We start from the raw sequence: 18,487 nt of genomic DNA, 5'->3' as shown, positions 1-18,487 counted from the left end.
TGCTCAGTAGGTTAAGGATCCGATGTTTGCTGAGAGCTTCAGTGTAGGTTGCAGACAGCCTCAATCTGGCGTTGCTGTGGCTGTGGCCAGCAGCTGTAGTTCTGATTTGACCCCTAGCCAGGGAACTTCTATATGCCATGGGTGCGGCCCTAAAAAAACAAAACAAAACTGCAAGCCAAAAAAAAAAAAAGAAAAAGAAAGAAATACAAGGAAAAAATGATGGCAGGCACACCAACAGATTAAAAGCAACTGAAAAACCACATCGACCAAATGCAATGCATGGACTTTACTTGGGACTTAATTCAAAAAGAAATGAACAAAACAATCCCATTTTCAATTGTATCAAAAAGAATAAAATATGTAGGAGTTCCTGTCATGGCACAGCAGAAATGAATCCTACTAGGAACCATGAGGTTACAGGTTTGACCCCTGGCCTCCCTCTCAGTGGGTTAAGAATCCAGTGTTGCTGTGAGCCATGGCGTAGGTTGCAGACGCGGCTCAGATCTTGCACTGCTGTGGCTGTGGTGAAGGCCAGGAGTTTGTAGCTCCAATTCGACCCCTCGCCTTGGAACCTCCATATGCTATGAGTGCAGCCCTAAAAAAAGCAGAAAAAAAAAAAAGTAGAAGTAAATTTAAACAAGGAGGTGAAAGATATTTACATTGAAAACCATGAGATATTGATGAGAGAAAATGAACAATACAGAAATAAATAGAAAGATAGTCTTTGCTCAGGGATTAGAAGAATAAATATAGTTAAAATGTCTAAAATACCCAAAGTAACCTACAGATGCAAGGCATCCCTTATCAAAATCCCAATGGCATTTATCACAGAAATAAATCTAAAACAATCCTAGGAGTTCCTGTCATGGCGCAGCAGAAAAGAATCCAACTAAGGGAGCTCCTATCATGGCTCAGTGGTTAACGAATCCGACTAGGAACCATGAGGTTGCGGGTTAGATCCCTGGCCTCGCTCAGTGGGTTAAGGATCTGGCGTTGCCATGAGCTGTGGTGTAGGTTGCAGACGTGGCTCAGATCCCGAGTTGCTGTGCCTGTGGCGTAGGCTGGCAGCTATAGCTCCAATTAGACCCCTAGCCTGGGAACCTCCATATGCCTCGGATGATGCCCTAAAAAGACAGAAAAATGAAATAAAATAAAAATAAAAAAATAAAAAAATAAAACAATTCTAAAATTTCTATGCAGCCACGAAAGGCTCGAAATAGTCAAAGCAATCTTTTCTTTCTTTCTTTTTTTTTAGGGTCGCATCTGTGGCATATGGAAATTCCCAGGGCAGAGGTCCAGCAGGAGCTGCAGCTGCTGGCCAGAGCCACAGCCACTGCAATGTGAGATCTGAGCCATGTCTGCGACCTACCCTGCAGCTCACGGCAACGCCAAATCCTTAATCCACTGAACGAGGCCAGGGATCGAACCCACACCCTCATGGATACTAGTTGGGTTCGTTACCACTGAGTCACGACAGGAACTCATCAAAGCAATCTTGAGAAAGAAGAACAAAGGTGGACGCCATCACATTTTATGCTTTCAGACTATATTACAAAGCTATATAGTAATCAAAGCAGTGTGGTTCTGACATAAAAACAGACACATAGATCAATGGAACAGAACAGAAAGTCCTTAAATAAAGTCCCACACATAGTCAACTAACTTATAACAAAGGATGCAAGAATATACAATGGGGAAATGATAGTCTTTTCAATAAATGGTGTTGGGAAAATTGAATACCTGCATGCCCCAAAATGAAGTTACATCCGTATCTTACACAACACACAAAAACCAACTCAAAATGGATTAAGGACTTGAACATAAGGCCTGAAATCATAAAATTCCTAGAAGAAAATATAAGGGATAGCATCTTTTTAAATTTAATTTAATTTTATTTTTTGGCAGGTGGAAGTTCCTGGACCAGAGATTGAACCCTTGACACACAGCCTGAGCCACTGCAGTGACGATACGGGACACTTAACCCAAGGAGCCACCTGGGAACTTCCAAGAAAGGTAGTGTCTTTACATCCACTGGTCTTGGCAATGATTTCTTTGATTTGACACCAAAAGCAAAGGCAACAAAAGCAAAAATAAACTGGGACTACATCAAACTAAAAAGCTTCTGTACAGCAAAGGAAATCATCAATAAAATATAAAAGAAACCTAGAGGAAGGGAGGAAATATTTGCAAATCATATACTGGATAAGGAGTTAAATGCCTCAAATATATAAAGAACTCAAACAATTCAAAAGCAAAAAACCCCCCAAACAATCCAATTAGGGCAGAGGAACTAACATTTTTCCAAAGAAGACATACAAATGGTGAACAGGCCCATGAAAAGGTACTCAGTCAGCATCAGGGAAATGCAAATCAAAACCACAATGAGATACAATCACCTGTTAGAATGGTTATTATCAAAATGTAAGAGATAACAAATATTGGCAAGAATGTGGAGAGAAGGGAACTATTGTGCTCTTGATGGGAATATAAGTTGATTTAGCCACTATGGAAAACAGTGGCGAGGTTCCACAGAAAATTAAAAATAGAATTAGCATATGATTTAGCAATCTCACTTTGGGCATATATCCAAAGGAAACAAAACCACTACCTTGAAGAGATCTCTGCACCCGCATGTTCACTGCAGTGTTATTTATAACAGCCATGACATGGAAACAACCAAAATGTCCATCAACCGATGAATAAAGATGTGGTCTATAATTATACAATGGAATATTATTCATCCATAAAAAAGAAGGAAATCCTGCCACTGGTAACATGAATGCTAAGTGAAATAAGGCAGGCAGAGAAAGACAAATACTATACGGTCTCACTGACATGTGGAATCTAAATCAGCTGAATTCACAGATACAGGGAACAGACTGGTGGTTGCCAGAGGTGGGCATGGGGGATGTGCAAAACGGGTGAAGGGGCTCAGAAGGAACACACTTCCAGTTATAAGATAAATAAATCCTGGATGTGTAATGTATACCATGGTAACTATAGTTAATACCATATTGTATATTTGAAAGTTGAGACGTTTCTACTGTGGTGCGAAGGGATCAGTGGCATCTTGGGAGTGCTAGGACGCAGGTTCAAAACCTGGCCTGGACAGTGGGTTAAGGATCCAGCATTGCTGCAGTTGTGGCTTAGGTTGTGACTGCAGCTTGGATCTGATCCCTGGCCCAAGAATTCCATATGCCATGGGGCAGTCAAAAAAAAAAAAAAAGGAAAAAAAAGTTGCTAAGAGTCCATCTTAAAAGTCCTTATCATAAAAAAAAGTTTTATAAACTAGGTAATAGATATTAACTAAACTCATTGTGGTAATCTTCTTGAAGTATACGCATGTCATACCATATCATTATGTTGTCCATCTTAAACTAATACAATGTTAGATGTTAATCAGCTCAATGAAACTGGGGGATTAAAAACAGTTAACCCAGCAGAGTTAACAGGGAAGAAGAGTTTTTTCAATAAATGGTACTGGGATAGTTGGCTATACATCTGAAAAAAAAAATGAAATGACCTTTACCTCCTACCATACATATATAAAAGAATCAAGCACTAGGCTTAGAACCAAAAATTAAAGGCATAATAATAAAGCTTCGAGGAGATAATACAGAAGGATAGCTCCATGAAGTTAATATAAAGAAAAACTTAAACAGCTCACAAAAACACACAAAAACATTAACCATAAATAAAAAGACTGATAATCCTAATCACACTAAAACTAAGAACGTCTTGTAGTACCCACTGTGGTGCAGCAGGTTAAGGATCTGGCACTGCTGCAGCTGTGATATAGGTCCCAGCTACAGCTTGGATTCAATCCCTAGCCTGGGAACTCTATATGCTGCAGGTGAGCCATAAAAGAAAACAAAACAAAAACTAAAAACCAACTTAAGAATATCTCTGCACTGAAAACACATCATTTTGGAGAGTGAAAAGGAAAGCCACAAAAGGGTTCAAATTTAGAGTATAAAAAATCCTCTTAGAAATCAAGGGTAAGCGATTCAATAGAAGGATAGACGATGAATTTTACAAAAGATGATATTCAAACAGCCAATAAACATATAGAAAGATGTTCACCTTCAACGATAACCAGAGAATGCTAATTAGACCACAATGAGAATACAACTACATACCCACCAAACAGGCTAAATTATACAAACTGATAACAGAAGTTTAACTTGGCACAACTACGTTGGAAAAGCTTGATTTTACTTACTGAAGTTGAAACTATGTCCATCCCATGACCTAACAATTCCAAATCCAAGCATATTCCCATAAAACCGCAGGCACATATGTACCAAGAGTCAGGTACAAGAATATTTGTAGCAACATTATTCATAATAACCCCAAACTGGAAACAACTCAAATGTCCATCAACTGTAAAATGGATAAGGAAATTATGGTACATTCACACAATGGAATGCTACACATGATAAAATGATCAAATTGCTGTTAAGCTCGTCAACATGGATGAATCTTACAGACACAATGTTGTTCAAAAGAAGTCACACTCCCTTCCCCTCAAAAAGAAAAGAATATATAAATACTATGCGAGTCTATTTATATCAAGCTTAAAACCAGGCAAAACCAGGAGTTCCTGTCATGGCGCAACGGAAGTGAATCCTACTAGTAACATGCGGTTGCGGGTTTGATCCCTGGCCTTGCTCAATGGGTTAAGGATCCAGCACTGCTGTGAGCTGTGGTGTAGGTCACAGACGCGGCTCAGATCTGGTGTTGCTGTGGCTGTGGTGTAGGCTGGCAGCTGTAGCTATGATTCAACCTCTAGCCTGGGAACCTCCACGTGCCACAGGTGTGGCCCTAGAAAGCAAAAAAAGAAAAAAAGCAAAAAAAAAAAAACTAGGCAAAACTGTATTACATTGTTTAGGGATACATGCCTTAAATGCTAAAATATAGAGAAAAACAAGAGAATTTGCATCATAAAAGTCAAGATAGCGGTTACCTTTTATGGGAGGAGAGAACAGTGATTAAGAGTCATGAGGGGACTTCTGTTTCCACTGCCGAAATGTTTTCATTCTATTCCAATGTTGGTTATATAAGCATTCCCTTTGTGATAACTCACTCAGCTGTACATTACAAGTGTTTGGGGCACTTATCTGTATGTGTGTTATATTTGAAACAAATTTTTAAATTAACTCAAAGTCATTTTTACGTATGATTTTTAAAAAAAAGACCTTCAGAATAATACAAGAATTAGCCCATGGTTCAATATCGTAAATATGATACAAGATGTAACTTTTTTTTAATGGCTCCACCCACGCACAGCATATCAAAGTTCTTGGGCCAGGGACTGAATTCAAGCTATAGATGTGGCAGAGCCAGATCCTTTAACCAACTGTGCTGGGCTGGGGATTGAACCCCTTCCTCTGCTGTGACCCGAGCTGCTGCAGTTGGATTCTTAACCCACTGCAACACAGTGGGAACTACTAAGATACAACTTTGCATTCATGGGTACTAAGAATTTTTCTTACTTAAATAAACAGATACAAAAATATGACAGCGTAATGTATTAACAATAATAATCACAGATTATTATTAATTAATGACATATCCATCTCTCTTAAAGATCACTTGTTTTCATTTGCCAGGGCTCCAATCTTTTCCACAGGTACCACTACCTCTCCCATCTCACCTCTTCAATGGGCAGGTCCTGGAGCTGTGGTAAGGAGCAAGACAGGATCCCAATGAGGAATGGCGTAGGTGAGCACACAATATCGATCATAGATGCTGGTAGGACTGGGATGTAGGTGTGCTGCCAGGTGAATGGATACAGGGTGGCAACCACAGCATGGCCACATTTTGACAGGGTGCTGGCCAGAAGATAAAGCAAAGGGGGTTACATACAGAGCAACATGCAGAAGGCATTTCAGATATCATGTTACAGAATTACAAATCCATGCCAGTTAGTGACCACAAATTAACAATTCTGTCATTGCTCATTAACTTTTAACATTTTATTTAAAATTTTAGGAGTTCCTCTCATGGCCCAGCGGAAACGAATCCAACTAGGAACCAAGAGGTTGTGGGTTCTGTCCCTGGCCTCGAACCAGTGGGTTAATGATCCAGCGTTGCCCTGAGCTGTGGTTGCAGATGCAGCACGGATCTGGTGTTGCTGTGGCTCTGGCGCAGGCCGGCAGCAACAGCTCCGATTGGACTCCTGGCCTGAGAACCTCCATATGCCGCGGGTGTGGCCCTAAAAACGACAAAAGACAAATAAATAAATAAATAAATAAATAAATAAATAAATAAATAAATAAATAAAATTTTAATTTACCGAAAAACTTTACTCTCAACTCAGTTGTTTCCCACAATTTTTTTTTGGCCATACCTATGGCACGTTGAAGTTCATGGGCCAGGGGTTAAACTTGCACCACAGCAGTGACAAACAGGAATATCCTTAACCTGCTGAGCCACCAGGGTACTCCTGTTTCCCACAATTTATACTGCTAAAACCCAGTGTGTACTTAGAAAAGCAACACCAATTTTTAACAACAGTTAAAGCAAAACACATTTTGAATGCTAAATTAATTGGAACCCCCTAAAGTCATCGTTATAATCTAATCATCCATGTCACTGTAGCGTCAGGTAATTGAGATCTGACAGGTTTTTTAAAATTTTATTTTATTTTATTTTATTTTTTTCCCACTGTACAGCATGGGGATGAAGTTACTCTTACGTGTATACATTTTTTCCCCCACCCTTTGTTCTGCTGCAATATGAGTATCTAGACATAGTTCTCAATGCTACTCAGCAGGATCTCCTTATAAATCTATTCCAAGTTGTATCCGATAACCCCAAGCTCCTGATCCCTCCCACTCCCTCCCTCTCCCGTTGGGAAGCCACAAGTCTATTCTCCAAGTCCATGATTTTCTTTTCTGAGGAGATATTCATTTGTGCTGGATATTAGATTCCAGTTATAAGTGATATCACATGGTATTTGTCTTTGTCTTTCTGGCTCATTTCACACAGGATGAGAGTCTCTAGTTCCATCCATGTTGCTGCAAATGGCATTATGTCATTCTTTTTTATGGCTGAGTAGTATTCCATTGTGTAAATATACCACATCTTCCAAATCCAATCATCTGTTGATGGACATTTGGGTTGTTTCCATGTCCTGGCTATTGTGAATAGTGCTGCAGTGAACATGTGGGTGCATGTGTCTTTAAGTATAGTTTTGTCTGGATATATGCCCAAGAGTGGGACTGCAGGGTCATATGGAAGTTCTATGCATAGGTATCTCCAAACTGTTCTCCATAGCAGCTGTACCAGTTTACATTCCCACCAACAGTGCAGGAGGGTTCCCTTTTCTCCACAGCCCCTCCTGACAGGTTTTTTTTTAATGTGCTCAAATTTTAACATAGCAAGAACAAATAAAACACCAGTCTGAAGTGACACATTTTACTTATTTCTCACCTTAGGCTGTTGGCAACAAAGATTACCCTCCGCTCCAAAAGAAGAGAGGCACAGACCCGGAGGAGATGGCACACACTCAGGCACTTAAAGAGGCATTCAAAGTCAACATGTTCCAATCGGGAATCCAGGGGTCGGCACAGTTCAATTGACTGAAATGCAAGAATTTCAATCAGGGGAGCGGAGGTAGGAAAACAATCCCTAGTGACCACACTAACGGATCCCCGTCATCCTTGTACAGGTTCCATTCAAGAGAGAGGGTCTGCTACGAAGAGTCTTTGGAGCTGCCTACACGAATCCCAAAACCTAATACCTTATTTTCGTGCTGTAAACTTCTGGAAACATCTTCCATCCCACCTGACAATAGTAAGTATAATTTTCATTTATCACACTGAAGCTGCCCTCATGAAGGGCTCAATCCATGACAGGTAGAAAACCTCTACTTCCTGGGTCTAGGATCGACTGTCTCACAGATAACTGGCGATTTCCCCAGTACTTTGTGTGACTAAAACATATTCTGGGCATTTTATGAAAAAGGGAAAACTATCCCCTGAGGCCTCTACCTGGTAAGGCCTATGAGCATACGGCCTGCTTTTTGGCAGCTATGAAACCTTTTCAGGATGAATTAATTTACCTCATCTCCAGCCCCAGGGAGGTAGCTCTTCACTGTGATGGTGCGTCCTGGGGCTGGGAAAGGTGCTTCCATGACACTTCTCATGAATGGGTAAACCAAGGCTGGGGACATTTCTCTTCTCTTCTCTACTTCATCCAGAATCTGTATACACCAAAAAAAAAAAAGTTATTTTTTTTATTAGGGACTCAATTAAAAAACATAAAAGAATCCTATTAAAGGAACTGCTAAACTGGAAGCACAAACTTGAAAATAACACCAACAGATTTTAAAACAGATAATCTTCTGAAACCAAGAGAAGTTCATTAAAGGCATCACTTCTCTTGGAGGTAGCTTTAAATCTTTAAGGAAAGTCACTAAAATAAATAAACTTAATTTTAGAAGAGGAGGCCCTTTTTATTTCCCTAAAATAGGGGCAGAGATAATCTCCTGCAGTCTGTGGTCTGGGGAAGACATAAGATAAACTTCAGGTAATGTTCTTTAAGCTGAGAGGTTGAGCAAACCAAAATGAGGATGACAGGGAAATATCATCGGGATTAGAGATCCAAGTTGAAGCCTTTAAACCTGTGGTTCTAATCTACAAATGGGGAACCCTTTCTAAAGTAGTATGTTAAAATCTATGCCACTTAACATTGTCTAGTGAAGTCATCAGAAACAAAAACTTACTCAGAGCTCAGAAAGAACACCGTCACTTTTTGTAAGGCCCATTCTCCACTCACCTTTGAAAAAAGGTTGAAGCAGCCAAGGCGACTGACCATGCAGTACACCTCAGGGAGCCGCTTTCCTTTGCCTTCTGGCTAAAAAGTAAAAGAAAAACAACAAAGCAAAAATTAAGCAGCACAAGTCTTTACTAATTTGGAGTATTAATACTCTCTTAATACTCTTTAATACAGGGTAGGAACCAAAGCTCTCATCCTCAACAAGCACTGAAAGATGGGAAAATGCTAAGAAAAAAGTTGAGTATCATTTACTCCAGTTTAGTGAAGGCATCTAAGCAAGAAAAAAGTAACTCAGAGCTCCCTCTATTGGCTCCTTGTACTCCAGTCCTCAAATATACCCAGACTGAGAGCCAGCCACAAAGTCAGTGCTTTCTTCATCAATTACAAACTAACAAGTAAAATAAACCCATACCCTTTCTATTCTGGAACACTCTGTGGCTAACCTCTACCTTGATCTTACTGTTTAGAGCTAATGAGGCTTCTTTATAATACACAGATCACTGAGAAGCCCCCAAATTCATCTAGAGGTTATATTTCTGAAGTTCCTAGTCTGACTCTATTGTTCCTCAACTAAACTTGCCTGTAGCACAAGTCTGGGACTTACCAGGAGCTTCTTACAGTAACCAAACCACCGGCTGCCATCTTCTCCAGTTAGGACAAAGGAGAATGTTTCACTGAAAAAAAAAAGGCAATAGTTTGAGATCCAAACAACTGCCTATGTTATTCCTTGGAATAAACAATTAAAAATTAGAGTCCAACAGCAGTCATTCTGCGATGGAAGAGGACACATCGGTATTAGATTTACTGCAAGCCACATTCCTCCCGAGGGAGAATGTCCAGACCTTGAGAATATCTTGCTTTGTATTGGAGTGAAAAGGAAAGGCATAGGATGAGCTGTTGGTGCCACTGCCCCCTTTTACTTTCTTATTTATCCAGTCTTGCTATTAATTAAGTCTACTTTCCTTTTGCTGACTGTCCAGTTTAGTCAAACATCTATGTAAGCTATTATGGATTTTGATAAGTTATTTTCCCTTCCAAATTCTTCTATTTAGTTCTGAGACGTCATATGGAACAGTGATAGGAAAAAGGTTGTATCCTTAGTATATAAAAATTAATGGAGAAATTATTATCTCTTCACTAGAAACACAAACAAAAGATTTGCATGGATAATTTACAAAAAGAAGATATAAAGATGCCCAAGAAATAAATTTACTAATAATTGAAAAATTCAGAAAACTACTATAGCTAATCAGTGAATTTGGTAAAGTTGCAGGATACAAAATTAATACACAGAAATCTCTTGCATTCCTATATATCAACAATGAAAGATCAGAGAAGAAATGAAAGAAGCAGGAGTTCCGTTGGGGCCCCTGTGAGATAGGGGTTCGACCCTGTCCTTGTTCAGTGGGTTATGGATCCAGCATTGCTACAAGCTGTGGCATAGGTCACAGATGATGCTCAGATCTAGCGTTGCCATGGCTGTGGCACAGGCCTCAGCTGCAGCTCTGTTTTGACCCCTGGCCCAGGGACTTCCATATGCCACAAGTGTGGCTGTAAAAAGAAAAAAAGAGAGAGAAAAAGAAATTAAAGAAACAATTTCATTTACCATTGCACCAAAAAGAATAAAATGCCTAAGAATAAACCTACCTAAGGAGGTAAAAGATCTGTACTCTGAAAACTACAAGATGCTGATGAAAGAAATCAAAGATGACACAAACAGATGGAAAGATACACCATGCTCTTGGAATGGAAGAATCAATATCGTCAACATGACTATACTACCTAAGGCAATCTATATATTAATGTAATCCCTATCAAATTACCAACAGCATTTTTCACAGACCTAGAACAAAAAAAATTTTTTTTTTTTTGCTTTTTTTAGGGCTGCACCTGTGGCATATGAAAATTCCCAGACTAGGGGGCAAATCAGAGCTACAGCTGCCAGCCTATGACACAGCCACAGCAATGTGGGATCCGAACCACATCTGTGACCTACACCACAGCTCATGGCAATGCCAGATCCTTAACCTACTGAGTGAGGCCAGGGATCAAACCCACAACCTCATGGATCCTAGTCAGGTTCTTTAACTGCTGAGCCATGAAGGGAACTCCAGACAAAAAATTTTTTAATTTGTATGGAAATACAAAAGACCTTGAAGAGCCAAGGCAACCTTGAAAAAGAAAACAGAATTGAAGGACTCAGGCTCCCACACTTCAGATTATACTACAAAGCTACAGTCATCAAAGCAGTATGATACTGGCATCAAAACAGAAATATAGATCAATGGAACAGGATAGAAACCCCAGAGACAAACCCATGCACCTATGCCAAACTAATCTATGACAAAGGAGGCAAGAATATATTATGGAAAAAAAGGCATCTTCAATAAATGGTGCCAGGAAAACTAGAAAGCTACATGTAAAAGAATAAAATTAGAATATTCTCTAACACCATACGCAAAAATAAACTCAAAATAGATTAAAGACCTAGACACAAGGCCAAATACTATATAACTTCCAGAGGAAAACAGGCAGAACAGTCTCTGACATAAATTGCAGCAATATCTTTTTTTGTCCACCTTCTAGAGTAATGAAAATAAAAATAAAATACACAAATAGGACCTAATTAAACTTAAAAGCTTTTGCACAGCAAAGGAAACCATAAAAAAAAATGAAAAGACAACCCACAGAATGGGAGAAAATCTTTGCAAACAAAGCAACCAGCAAAGACTAATCTCCAAAATACACAAATGTCTCACAAAGCTTTATATAAAAAAACCCAGCCCAATCAAAAAAGGGCTGAAGATCTAAAGAGACAATTTTCCAAAGAAGACAGATAGCCAAAAAGCACAAGAAAACATACTCAACATCACTAACTATTAGAGAAATGCAAATCAGAACTACAATGAGGTCTCACCTCACATCAATCAGAATGGCCATCATCAAAAAAGTCTACAAACAATAAATGCAGTTCAGGTTGTGGAGAAAAGAGAACCCTCCTACACCATTGGTGGGAATGTAAATTGGCACATCCACTATGAAGAACAGTACAGAGGTTCCTTAAAAAACTAAATACAGAACTACCATATGACCCAGCAATTCCACTCCTAGGCATATATCCAGAGATAACTGTAATTCAAAAAGATATATGCACCACAATGTTCACTGCAGCACTACTGACAGTAGCCAAGACATGGAAACGACCTAAATGTCCATCGACAGAGGAATGGAGAAAAAAAGATATGGTATAGCTGCTCCCTTGGTGGCACAGTGGGTTAAGGATCTGGCACTGTCACTGCTGTGGCTCAGGTTTGATCCCTGATCCCTAGAACTTCCACATGGCACAGATATGGCCAAAAAAAAAAAAAAAAAAAGATATGGTACATATATACAATGGAATATTACTCAGCCATAAAAAAGAATGAAATGTCATTTGCAGTAACATGGATGGACCTAAAGATTCCCATATTAAGTGAAGTCAGACAGAAAAAGACAAATATCATATGGTATCACTTATATGTAGAAGCTAATAAAAATAATATGAAAGAACTTATTCATAAAATAGAAACAAACAGATTTTGAAATCAAACTTAGGGTTACCACAGGGTAAACCATGGCAGGGAGGGATAAACAGGGAGGATGGGATTAATACATACACTCTACTACATATAAAATAGATAACTAACAAGGATCTACTGGATAGCACAGACATCTACTCAGTGTTCTGTAATAATGTATGTGGGAGAAAAGAATGGATATATGTATATGTAGAGCTATTTCACTGTGCTGTAAACCTGAAACTAATACAACATCATAAATGAATTATACCCCAATAAAATCTTTAAAAAATTACTCAAAGCTGGAGTTTCTGCTGTGACTCAGTGGGTTAAAAATCCAAATGCAGAGGCTTGGGTCCCTGTGGGGGTGTGGGTTCAATCCCCTGCCCAGCACAGTGGATTAAAGGATCCAGTGTTGCTGCAGCTGCAGCATAGGCTGCAACTGTCGCTCAGACTCAATTCCTGGCCTGGGAACTTCCATATGCCATGGGTTCAGCAATAACATCAACGACAGAAAAATTACTCAAAATTTCTTAATAAAGTAGGGCCTACACTTCAAAAAAATGTAAAAATTCAACAAACTAAAAAAATTCATATCTGAACAATAAATATGGTCTATCTAACAATAAATATGGTCAATAAATATGGTCTTGGTCTATATATGGCCAATAAAGATTGGAAGGGAATACTTCAAAACATTTACAGTGATTATCTATGAGTAACCATAATGCCAGTGATTTTCAATTTCTGCTTTTTCTTTACTCCTCTATTTCTTCCAAATATTCTAGAATAAACACACATAACTCTTGGGGAGGTGGGGAGCAGCCAGGTCAATAGTAAAAGAGCTGCCTATGCAGTTAGCAGTGCAACTGACAGAACGAAAGCATCAGATTGTTGGCTTAGAGATGAGAGTGGTAATCAGGCTAAACTGGTTACAAGAGACAGCAGCTTAGTCTGGAGCAACATGGGCTGGACAGGCAGAGCTACTTAGACAACAGGTGAGGCTGTCTTCCAGCAGGTCACTGGCACATAATATGGTTCACATAATCATGCTTTTCAGTCTAAATACATGATCAATAATTAGTTTGAACAAAACAGTTACCTATTTATAAGGAGGATATGAAATGATGATGATTAGTTGAAAATGGTAATTTCCCCTAGATACCGGGAAGAAATTTCTCATAATTCCCTTCTCAATGTACTTACACCTTCTCAACTAGAGCCCCCTCTTTGTACAAGTTTGACAAGGGAACATATAATCTGGCTATGGCTTCTTCTAACAGAAGGAGAAATAAGATGCAGAAATTGCCATGTTTTATCTCCGTTTCTGAGTCCCTGAGTTGAAGTCTTTTTTTTTCCTTTTTTGACCACTTGATGGCATTTCTGATTGTGTGTAAAATGGAACTTTTTGCAGATTTGGCAAATTGAAGAAACTCTCAAACTTTTCCCTTTGACACTGTGTTTTTCTTTTTTGAGCCCTGAACAGGAAATGCCCTAATTCTGCCTCTTCCTTTCCTCCCACTGCATCCTTGATCTGCCACTGGGTCCATGTAGCTTCATTGTTTGCTCTACCCATTTCTCAAATGTTCTGAGTCTACTTTTGCAGTTCCAACAAACAGAAGTCAAATAAAGCAGCCTATTTACCTCTTGAGTTCTGAGGTTGGCACCCAGTCCTTTGAATCAGGAAAACAAAATTTGGGGATAACTTTGAGCCTCTCTTCAGTGTCTTTGGATTGCTTAAAGCCATGATCACCCTGCAAAAAGATAACACTGTAAGTGACTAACATTCTATATAAGTGGAGAACAGAAATAATAATAAAAAAAACTCAGCCTTGTCTCAGGAAAAGAGGTCTCTGATAAGTCTAGGTAGTTATCTCAGAGTGGTTTTGTGGTTTAACAAAATAGGAAGGCCAAGACTGGTAACCACTGAAAGTGCACTGAGGACAGAGTTACTAAGAATAAAGAATTCTGTTTTTACATAGAGAAGGTACTTAAGGAGATCCTATAATCTGATGTAAGAAGAATGCCGGAAAAATTTCTTATCTAGAGGTGGAAAAAAAAATTTTTTTTGGCCATGCCCACCCACAGAAGTTCCCAGGCCACAGATCGAACTTCTAGTAGTGACCTAAGCCACAGCAGTGACAACCCTGGATCCTTAACCCATGAACTCCTAGAGGTAGAATTTTAATTCAGAATTCACATAGTAGGGATAATATTTTTAGGAATCATGGGACATAAATGAGAGCCTATTCTATAATATACTGGTAACAAAAACCTAGTCAGCTCAGGACACTCTCTGATCAATAATCCAAGATGTTTTGAAAAGGCAGATAGAAGAATATTATTTAGAAAAGATTCTATTTAACAAAATTTTTTTGGTAAGATTTTTATTTTTTCTATTATAGTTGAGGAAAGACACTATTTTTAGAATATATCCCATGTATAATCATTTCCCTTAGCATATAATCTTTGCAACCTAATTGGTGGTTTGAAACTTCCTGTAAAATTTTAGCATGGAAGACCCTTTTGTCCAAGTCTAGTATTGTACTTTAAAGGTCAGTCTAAATTTAGTTAAACCAAAAGCCATTTAAAAATTAGTATAAAAATGGAGTTCCCTTGTGGTGCAGCAGGTTAAGGATCTGGCGCTGTCACTGCAGTGGCTTGGGTTTGATCCCTGACCAGGGAATTTCCACATACTGCAAGTGCTGCCTCAAAAAATTAGTATAAAAACAAGCAGATAAGTTTAATTACCGTATTGCCTTCATGTAACTAATACAAATGATATATCCTTTAATTTTTAAAACAAAACATATAGCCATGCTAGGTCACTTAGATATTAAGTTTTGGTTTTTTTTTTTTTGGGCTACACCTTTAGCATATGGACGTTCCCAGCTTAGGGGATGAATCGGAGCTATAGCTGTCGGCCCACACCATAGCTCACCACAATGCCGGATCCTTAACCCACTGAGCAAGGCCAGGGATCGAACCCAAAACCTCATGGTTCCTAGTCGGGTTCATTAACCACTGTGCCATGACGGAAACTCCCGATTTTCTATTTAATGTCATGCTCCCTTAGGCAGAAAGATCCCGGGGACAAATACAGACCCTCACAGGTGCCCAGGGGCTCTGGCTTGCATCTGGCACACAAGTGGCCCACCAGCTGATGGGGTGCTCCTCTGGCCAGCTGCAGGATGGAAATTCTGTGTCCCTGACTAGGGGTGGGCAAGTTCAGCCAAGGCATCTCCTGCTGCCACGGGCCCATCACTCAAACCCACAGCAGCTGGGAAACCCTGAAGGGATTGAAGCCTCCACACAGAGATGCCTTGGTACTTGGATTGGGGTGGTGAAAACATGTGCCCCACCAAGCCACCCACCGAATACAAGAGGCACTGCCCAGGCAGGGAAGGCTTTGCTATATGTTGTGGGCTTAATGCTTGCCTGATCCTGACCCTCTCTCCATGCCTGTGCAGAGGGAGGCAGCTGTCAATGAGTGGGGACAGGAAGGGGGAAGCCAGCCAGAACCCCAGAGCCTGAGGAACCAGGGCGTAGGCCTGAGGACAACTAGAGAAGCCATCTGGAGGCAGCAGAAGGTGAGTGCATCCATGAACCAAGGCTTTAAGACCTTGGCAGGGGCCCCACTGTCCCATCAGACCTCACTCCTCACTTACAAAACACAAATTCAAACATAAAATTATTAAGAAATTCAGTGGCGAGCAGGGCGCAGGGCCCTTCCAAGTGAGGGGCCCTGTGTGACCCCGCTGGTCACACGCCCACGAAGACGGTTCTGCTCCTTACTCAGCTTCAGCCAATTCATGACACTTAGGAATGTAGGCTGAGTGCTGGCAGTCTTTCCAGTTTCCCAAAAAAAAGCAGATATACAGATTTGTATGTGAAATTTGATTTTTAAACAAAAAATAAGCAAAAAAAAATGTATTACTATTTTTACAAAAACACTGCAAACCCCAAAAACATGTCTGTGGCTCAATTTGCTCAGAAGCCGCCAGTTTGCAAACCCTGATGTAATGATTATGTTTCTCTGTTACTGTCAAAGAGCTCAGAGCCACATTTGGGGTCTACTTGGTAAGCTCTGTGAGGGCAGGGACCAAGAAGATCTATTTAAGTTGTGTTCCCAGTCCTAATCTCATCCAAGAGTAGGTATTTTGAAATACTGATTAAATAAATGAATGTAGCATTTTTTGAAAAAGGTGAGTGGGGTTCCCATTATGGCGCAGTGGTTAACGAATCCAACTAGGAACCATGAGGTTGAGGGTTCGATCCCTGGCCTTGCTCAGTGGGTTAAGGATCTGGCATTGCCGTGAGCTGTGCTGTAGGCTGCAGATGTGTCTCGGATCCTGCGTTGCTGTGGCTGTGATGTAGGCCAGCGGCTGCACCTAAGATTGGACCCCTAGCCTGGGAACCTCCATATGCCACAGGTACAGCCCTAGAAAAGGCAAAAAGACAAAAAAAAAAAAAAAAGAAAAGAAAAATAGTTACTATTTATCAAGTGCTTGCTATGTGCCAGGAACTGCATTAAGCACTTTACGTACATTATCTCATTAAACCCTTCCTGATAGTGGGTAACTATTACTATATGCCAGACAGTGTTCTGTGTGCCTTGTACTAATTATAATTACCTCATTTAAAAAACCTCACAACTCCGTGGGGTAGACACTATTACGATTACCTCCACCTTACTGATGAAGACACCAAGGCACAGAGCAGTGTAACTGCTCTAAGTCACAGAGCTTATAAGTGGCAACTGCAAATAGCTGGCTCTGAACTGCTACCCTATTCTGTCACATTTTTTACTTCCTTCATTAGGGTTGAGAAAATTGAGGCTCTAACTTGCTAAAGGTCATTTAAGGAAACAGAACAAAAAGTAAAAACCTAACTTGGATAATGGGCTTTATTCCTCCTTAGCTGCAGCTCATGCCTGACGTAAGATGTCATCAGAGTCACCTACCAGATCCTACAAGAAGTATAATACTGGCGGAGTTCCTGTCGTGGCTCAGCAGAAATGAATCCGACTAGGAACCATGAGATTGTGGGTTTGATCCCTGGCCTTGCTCAGTGGGTTAAGGATCTGGCGTTGCCGTGAGCTGTGGTGGAGGTTGCAGTCACGTCTCAGATCTGGCAGTGCTGTGGCTGTGGCGTAGGCTGGTAGCTGCAGCTCCAATTCGACCCCTAGCCTGGGAACCTCCATATGCCATGGGCGTGACCCTAAAAAAAGCAAAAAAACAAAAACAAAAACAGAAACAGTGTAGTACTGATAAAAGCTGATGGAGACAACAATAAACAACGAGAGGGAATAAATATATGGAGACTCAAGAACTTTCCTGAATGCCTCATGGCTTCCTTGCACCTACCTTGCTGGGGAACTGCTGTATGACCTGGGGACTGTAGCTTATCTCTGATGGCTTCTTTTGTAGAGACACCACCACAAAAAGTTCAAACAGCTGCTGCTCCTGTAATTCAATCAGATCCCGCTCTAAGGTCTGGTAGTGAGGATTCCTCTTGGAAGACTGCTGCAGCTGTGCTATGCGCTTGTGGCGGTCTGCAATGACATCACAGAGTGTTGTTTTCCTTTGCAGCCCTGTCTTCCGTGCAGTCTCCAGCGGTCATGACCCCCGAGGGGCTCATCTTCACTCAGTCGTTGCTAATGAATGCTGACTAACCAACGTCTGCCAAACAGACGGGCTTGTTAGGGCTGTGACACACCTGGAGGACAAGCACCTGGGGGCCCTGCAGCGGGACTGGTGTTCTGTGTCCCAGTCCATACTCTATACCATCCCATCTATCACGGGGTGACACCAGGACACATGGAAAACGTCAAGTAAAAGCACTGGCTGACAACAGATGCCACTGTTGGGACCATAAAATCACAGGTGGGGGGAGATTTGATAAAAGGACCGAGTCCTATAGAAGGTAAGTACATAAAGGGATAAGTCTGATAAAATTAAAACAAAAACTATCCTCACATTAAAGAAACTATTAATTTCCCTTCTCTTCTTGGCATATATTACTAATAATGGACACATCCTTGTGTTAATAAATGGTGGTAAATACAAGAGGAAAAAAATTGAAGTATAAGAAGACATCCAATAGCAGACTATTTCTCAAAAGAAAGAACTGATGGAAGTGTATTA

General features: G+C 40.3%; 1 protein-coding gene across 4 annotated transcripts in view; it reads right to left on the bottom strand.

Moving 5' to 3' along the window:
- The window catches only part of DENND2C (DENN domain containing 2C), a 96,781-nt gene that overhangs the window by 10,051 nt on the left and 68,243 nt on the right, over positions 1–18,487 (bottom strand). For all 4 annotated transcript variants that reach the window (XM_085023574.1, XM_085023575.1, XM_085023576.1 and 1 more), the window contains exons 8-14: positions 17,708–17,895; positions 13,986–14,095; positions 9,389–9,458; positions 8,785–8,862; positions 8,069–8,209; positions 7,438–7,586; positions 5,657–5,834 (exon numbers count right to left, since the gene is read on the bottom strand). In XM_085023574.1, the coding sequence (XP_084879700.1) occupies positions 5,657–5,834; positions 7,438–7,586; positions 8,069–8,209; positions 8,785–8,862; positions 9,389–9,458; positions 13,986–14,095; positions 17,708–17,895 (914 nt within the window). The remainder of the gene's footprint in view (positions 1–5,656; positions 5,835–7,437; positions 7,587–8,068; positions 8,210–8,784; positions 8,863–9,388; positions 9,459–13,985; positions 14,096–17,707; positions 17,896–18,487) is intronic.

This window comes from Sus scrofa, chromosome 4 (assembly GCF_054392235.1).
Source record: "Sus scrofa isolate SSC_HxYL_T2T_F1_AM1 chromosome 4, Sscrofa_HxYL_maternal_Yorkshire_Landrace_v2.0, whole genome shotgun sequence".
NCBI lineage: Eukaryota > Metazoa > Chordata > Mammalia > Artiodactyla > Suidae > Sus > Sus scrofa.
This window is presented reverse-complemented; position numbering and strand designations above follow the sequence as displayed.